This window comes from Quercus lobata, chromosome 2 (assembly GCF_001633185.2).
Source record: "Quercus lobata isolate SW786 chromosome 2, ValleyOak3.0 Primary Assembly, whole genome shotgun sequence".
NCBI lineage: Eukaryota > Viridiplantae > Streptophyta > Magnoliopsida > Fagales > Fagaceae > Quercus > Quercus lobata.
In genome coordinates, this window is record NC_044905.1 from 51,307,949 (window position 1) to 51,315,016 (window position 7,068).

The 7,068-nt window shown below is 33.8% G+C and overlaps 1 protein-coding gene across 1 annotated transcript; it reads right to left on the reverse strand.

Moving 5' to 3' along the window:
- Positions 1–1,099: 1,099 nt before the first annotated feature.
- Positions 1,100–6,659, reverse strand: LOC115975794. Its single transcript, XM_031096775.1, has 8 exons — positions 6,222–6,659; positions 5,272–5,316; positions 5,004–5,133; positions 4,384–4,453; positions 4,211–4,259; positions 3,558–3,655; positions 1,834–1,972; positions 1,100–1,632 (listed from the first exon to the last, which is right to left on the reverse strand). The coding sequence occupies exons 1-8, from the start codon at positions 6,576–6,578 to the stop codon at positions 1,486–1,488; spliced, it is 1,035 nt and encodes a 344-aa protein (XP_030952635.1). The 5' UTR covers positions 6,579–6,659; the 3' UTR covers positions 1,100–1,485.
- Positions 6,660–7,068: the final 409 nt, after the last annotated feature.

The window sequence follows — 7,068 nt, forward strand, 5'->3', positions numbered from 1 at the left end:
CAGAGGATAGAGCGAACCAAAAGGGGAAAAAAAAACCGGATTTATGTGGTTAGATCAGTGATGGTAGAAACGAAACTGATGGTGAGCTGAAGGAGATGGAGCAACAGGGAAGAGGGAAGAAGAAAAAGAATGGGAGAGTGGAGATGGAGATGGAGGCGGTGAGCTAAAGGAGAAATGAAAGAGAAATGAGGGTTGAAAGAGAAATAAAAAATAATAAACCAATATACCACAGCCGGTCCGTACAGTTGTATATTTGTGATTTTACTGTAGCAAGTTGTAAAAAATTTAACATATACAACATCTGATAAATGGGCTTATGGTTTGGTGTGGGATATGTGCCAAATATTTAGCATTTGACACATATCCCACATCTATTGTGGATGCTCTTAAGCGCTATCTCCACTGCCAAATTATATATTTACATAAATCTCAAACTCCCGCAAATTGAAACCACAGTAACATTGTTAATGGTTGAGAGAGAAGGAGATAGTTTTTGTTGAAGTAGAGTGAAAGGGAAAAGGAAGGTGAGATAAAATGTGTTTAAATGAGACATTGTGTCTTGAAGAGATGAGGCATTAGCTTAGCCAACATGTCCATCTTGTCACTTTCAGAGATGAAATCCAAAAGAGAATATTTCTCCAAATAAGTTTCAAACAATGCTACTTTGCCAAATAATTTTTAAGAATGTATTATACAAAAAAGCAGGATTCCCGTTAAATGCATTTTATGAAGAATTCATTTTGCATTTATAATTTTCTAGAGCTACAATTAAGGATTCTCATTTTGCATTGTAATTTTCATTTTTGCTAAAATTATTAGGACTCATTTCAACACAAATCATGAAGCCAACACTTTTTCTTTATTTGTTTCTTCTCCTTATTTATTCTTTTTTTTTTTTTGGTAAATTACATGTTTATTCCTTAACCTTTACACTATGTGTTAATTTAGTTTTTAACGTTTCAAATGTGTCATTTTAGTCTCTAAAATTTTGGTGTTATGTTAAAATAGTCCTTACCACTAAGTGATTGATGAAAAATGCTAACATAACTAATAGTGAAATTAAAATATTTTTTTATGCCACTCAAAGGGAGTCGAATCATGAAAATGACCAAGGAAGACATTTCATTTTTTGAACATAGAATTCTAAGATAAACATACATACATAAATCCATACTTGCTCTTAATACACTGCCTTGAGGAGTAAAATTTCAGTGTGCTCAATTCTTTCATAATGCTGATTAAAATAAAATAAAAAAATCTAATAATGCTGCAGCACACCCAAACACCCAAAAATTCCAAAATTTCCCGATGTCCTGAAAGGGATAAACACGTCAAAATTGGAACACTTGAAAGAATACTATAAAGCTTAATCCTGCACCTGTGTGGCCCTCGACATGAGCTACTCAAGGTAGCAAGCCAGATATCATAGTTTTGAGTTAAATTATGTGCTGAGCTTGGAAATTTTTTTTTCAAGTCATATGGGTCCTATTTATTCAAAGCAGTTAACCATGATAGGATAACTTTTGCACCTTTCTCCCATGAACAATCCAACATCATATCATGGGCAACCCGTTCAACATTGACTGGTGACACGCCGTAAAATCGGCCTGTTTCTTTGAGACCTTCTGCATCCTAATAATTACAATTTACCACCAAAAAAAAAAACCCTTAATCATAGCAGGTCAAAAGCAATATCAACTGCAAAGTAGAATCAAAGGTGTAGAAGAAGAAATGGTGGGGTTTGGTAAACAGGCACTAGTGAATTAGTAGATTTGATGTTATGTAATATCAGCAATGGCAGACTCTGTAAATAAGAGTTAAACTTGTGTTTACCACAATAAAGTCATCATTTGCACCCAACACAAGAAGCTCAACAGACCCTTTTGGGATTGAAGGAACTGGAAGTGATGCATTCAGCTTCCGCAAATCAAACAATGGCATCCTTGAACTTTCTCTCATTAGTTCCTGGTAACTGATGAGAAGTAAATAAATTGAAGGTTAAGTTCCACTATTGAACAAAAAATATAAAGATTTGTAGAACAGAAAAGATAAAAAATTCTTAGGCATAGGCATGCTAAATCAGTGTACTATCAATTGACTCCAAAAGTAGCCATATGTATGGAATACAATGAAAATTTAAACTATTCATATTTGAGAGGTCTATTTTTGTCCTCTATTTTCAATGTAAACCAAGGTTTTCAAAATTGAGACTGGACTGAATCCATAAGGTCTTCACATTTGAACATAATTTATAAGATAGGTAGGCACCAAGATGTACATTTAATTATAAATTAATGGTCATTGATGGAAACCACATAATTCAGGGAAAAACCTGAAGTAGAGAAATTTTGAAACTGAAGTCAGAAGCAAAGATCGTTTGGACGCTAAGAACAAAACTAATTAGCAATTCTTTTATTTTTTTTGTAATTACTAATTAAAAACTTTATCAGCAAAATTTCTTAAAATTTAAGATGGATAAATGTCTGCAGAATTAGATATGACTTTAGATTCTCAATATGGCTACTTGAAGGAATATTTATTTTTAAGTGAATGTTTACAATCAAGAGCATTGGACTAAAAAGCAATATATTCATATTTATCCTAGTGCACCCAATATCAGCAGTTTTCAGAACTTCATCTTAATAACAAACAAAACCAATTAATTTTAACTGATAATTCACAAATTTCTAGATCACCAAATTGCATTAAGTGAACAAAAGGATATGAAGAAATAATAATTAAAGTTAAGACCTTGATTTTTCTTTCAATTACTTGTATTAAAATTGGCTAGAGTTTTTAAGAGTCAATTTTTGACTCCAGCAATCCTACTGTTTTTTTTCATCAGTCACATCACTCTCCCCTCAAAAGCTTTGAAATATAGCGCTCTTAAGCCCTAACATTGTCCCAAAATAATGCCCAACCATCCTCCAACATCAAACACAAAAACCTAGTTCTCTAGGATCACTGGACCTGGAACCATGGCTGCCAACAATCAATCAATAATCCAACAACAAGGCGTTACTCTGCACAATTGATCTTGAAACCAAGAAAGGAGCCCATGGAGGTGTTAAAAAATGTTCTTTTCATCGCATTTTATATACTATAATTTGCGTTTCATCATTTTTTAATATACTAGAAATCATATATATTTTATCTTGATATCTACTAGGAATTGCATTTTCCACATTTTCCATTTGGGACAAGCTTTGCATCAGAACCTTTTTGTCTGTTATACAGAAAACATCACACCATTTTTTTTTTTTACTAACTTTAATTTTTTTTTGAGGTTACCTTATTAATGATGTTCTTTGCATAAACATGCATTTTAGCAAAACTTCCAAGCAGGGTTTAACTATCAGCTTCACAAGCATGATTTTGCCAGACATTGACTCAAGGTACAAGCCATTACTTAACTTTCCTTGCAAAACAGTTTAGCAAGGAAATATATGTATGTCCACACACAAACTGATGTTCAAATTTAAAGATATAAATATCTTCTTCAATGCCATGGTAAACAAAATGCTAATACACTTGAAGAGAAGTGATTGCAAACAAACCGTAGAACCAGTTGATCCTCCATTGTTGAAGAGAAAAATGTTTCCTTACAAAGTGGAAGAGAAGTTTGGAAAGCTTTCGCTGCTAAGCTGCGTGTTACCTGCTCAAGTTCATAAAGATGTATCCAAGTCACAATAATGACCGACTTCCATTTTTAGGAGTAATGCAAGGGACACACAAGAGTGCACAACTTGTGCCACAACTCGCCACATGGTGAGTTGTGAGTGGTGGAGGTGTGATGGTGGGCCATGTGAGGACAAACCCACAAAGTTGTGCATTTTTATGTGTCCATAGCATTACTCCCATTTTTAGTGTACAACCTCACACAAAGTAAATTGAGGACAAAAATTGACAAGGTTTTCATAGCTTCTGTATGATCAAGCAATGATGTCATAAGTATTAATAGCTTTACTAGTAAACATAAAGCAATATAAGTTTTTCTTTGAACATTCTGCACATAATTAGGCAGCATTTTTTCAAGATAATGAACTATGACATGCTAGTTTATGAACTGCTAAGTCAAAAACTGTAACCAGTTAGACGAGCTAAGATATTAAACAATTAATCATGGTTTTTGTGAATACATGATGTTTTGTGAGTGTAAATGACAAACAATGCACATATATAATCTTCTTCAAAAAGTGAAAGTAGATACCTTAAAAGCAGCAATAGGCTTGGAAAAGAGATACCGCCACACCAACCCACTAAAGAAAGCAATTGAAGAAAGTAAGTCACGGATAGGTTCAAGTAAAAGAATAATAGAACATCATAAATATTTTCTTTTTGATAAGTAGAATATCATAAAAATGAGGAAATAGAAAAAATCACCTATTACCCGAAGGAGGTACAGAGCAGACAAGAGCAGCTCCTGTAAGCTTGGGGTAAAAACTTTCCATTTCTAGAATCAAGCCCAATCAGCACAAAACAAAACAGGGAAAAAATAGTAAGGAATATGAATTTAATAGACCAACCAGAAGCATTTTAATGAAATAGTATCTGATTCCTTAAAATGTGCTTGTGGTTCAGACCACATTCCAGTTTCAGGAACGATATTAGATAACTCCTTCAAGCACAATTTTAGAGGGTTTAAATTAAAATAATACGAAGATCACAAATCAATTTCTAGAAGTTGCCTCAGGTGCAAGAAATGTATCTTAAATTTCACATTACATCTTTGATGTGTTGTGCACCTTAATGACCTTATGGATGACAACTCTTTCCATAGTTAGACGAGATATCAACATTTTCATTGATTATCAATTATAAGAAATGACACTACAGTTTATTTATAAAAGGTTTTTGCTGTATTTGACTTAAATATTTTCAAGCAGATTAGAATTGACTTAGATCCGAAATGCAGTCTCTAATTCTACAAATTTATTTCATGCCTCACCCACAGAGTATTGTTTCAACTTCTTCAAATGATTATGAACCAATTCTAAGGTTACCTATAGCCTGGTTATTCTTCACATTTGCAATGTAATACTGAATAATAAGCCCCCCGAATGAATGTCCAAGCAACACTGGTGGTAACAATACTTTCTTCTGGATGAAGTCAGCAACATCACTTGCATGTGTCTACTGCAGAATTTGAAGTGAATAGAAATAAGAACATCATATCCAGTATGGAAACCGTGGATCATACAAAACAAAGAATTACGACCATCAAAATTATCTTTTCAAAGGAGCCATTTTTCCAATGGAGATCTAAAATACCTGGAGAGTACCAGCAACAGAACCAGAAGGAGCATCACTCTCACCCTGACCATGTAGAATAGGATATGCCAAATTAGTCCCACAGCATACAAACAAGAACGTAAATCCAGTAGTTTGATAGGTTCAATAGTATACATATACATACATATAATTAGTGCAAGAAGATCTAATTGCCATACCCAAAAGATTTGCAACTGTAATTAAAATTTAGGAAATGATGTATAGAGGTAATGGCCATACACACACCATCATGACACTTGGAGACACAACATGCAACTATTGCACCTAGCGTAGAGGTAAAATTTAGTGAATGAAGATATAAAGGCTAGCAATAAACAGAATTCAGTGTATACCTCCCTAATATTAATACTTCATCACTAAGAAAAAATGAAGATGTATGATGCCTAACTCCAATTGTCAGTATGGACAGCATAAGATTTCCAATAAGATCAATTTCTCTAGGTTTTTGTCAACTGCAGGTCTGCGGCCAAATATTTTCAGACATCATGGGTTGATGATCACATAGAGAAACAAAAAATTGATTTGGAATTTGACCCTTCTATAAAATTTCCAAATCTCTAAATAATCATAAAGTTTTTGGATCCTTTACATCCCCAATAATGAACATTTCAATTTCAGTCTCCTTCCTTTTCCCACACTGTCTCAACTCTCAAAGAAAAGAAAAAACAACAACAAAGATCATCAAATATATTAACACCTGTTCCACATATTATGTGTAAATTTAAATACATCAAGATTGTTAGTAAATATTTGAAAAAAGAGACAGCTTGAGATATAAATGAAGACCAACTTACGACATAGCACCACAGAAATTCAAACCAACATCATGAATAAGATGGAGCTAACATCGTCATATTATATACAAATCTACACAAATTTGAGCTTCAAGAATGGAAAAAAATATATAATGAGAGAGAGAGAGAAGATACCTGACCCAACAAGCTTAGAGCATAGCAATCAAACCCACAAGCTGAAAAGAAGGGAAGCCAGTTCTCGGCCCAGCACCAAGCAGCATGGTAGCTTCCATGGACAAATACTAAAGGTGGGTTTTCACTGTTTCTGTCATATGGGTCCTTGTCTACAACACCCTTCTGCACAATGACCTCCATGTTTAGGCCAGAAGGGAGCTTATGGAAAAGACGGGTCTGTCCCTGCTTCAACTCGTAGGGGACTTGCATTTTCTGAGTTCTGTTGAGGACAGCCTGGGGCTTCTTGGTCCTTCTGGGGAAGCAAAGGTTTGGCTGAGAAAGAGAGATGGTTTGGGAAGATAGTAGAAGAGTAGCCATTGCTGTTTGAGCTCAACATTCACTCACCCACTTCCACCCTGGATTTTATCATATTTCAGAGTAGATAGACTCTGCTTTAATTATTTTTTTTTTTTTTAATGTCTCGAACACTCTTTCTTTTTTGTTTTAATTTTTTTTTTCTTTACGGGAACATTTTCTAAAATCAACTACTGTGAGTTTGTGGGGCAAAATATACTTTCTGGACAAATTTTAGGTGACTAGTATGCAACTGAAATTATTAATTTCATTAAGACTGTTAAGTAGACTTTTTTTGAAACTCAAGTTTGTCAAACTCAAGTTCTAATTGATTTAGTCATCTGAGGTGGATTTTTTTTATAAAAAAAAAACAAAACAAAATAAAATAAAACATGGAACTTGAGTTTGTTAAACTTGAGTTCCAAGCCGTTAAAAAAGATTTACCCAAATGGAACTCAAGTTTTAATAAGGTAAATTTTTTTCAAATGGAACTCGAGTGTAGTAAACTTGAGTT

Coding starts and splice junctions, on each gene's coding strand:
- LOC115975794 (XM_031096775.1), bottom strand. CDS start 6,578: ATGGCTACTCTTCTACTATCTTCCCAAACCATCTCTCTTTCTCAGCCA. Junction 4,454..5,003: donor GAAGAATAACCAGGCTATAG/GTAACCTTAGAA, acceptor GCTTGATTCTAG/AAATGGAAAGTTTTTACCCC. Junction 1,633..1,833: donor CAAATGATGACTTTATTGTG/GTAAACACAAGT, acceptor TGTAATTATTAG/GATGCAGAAGGTCTCAAAGA.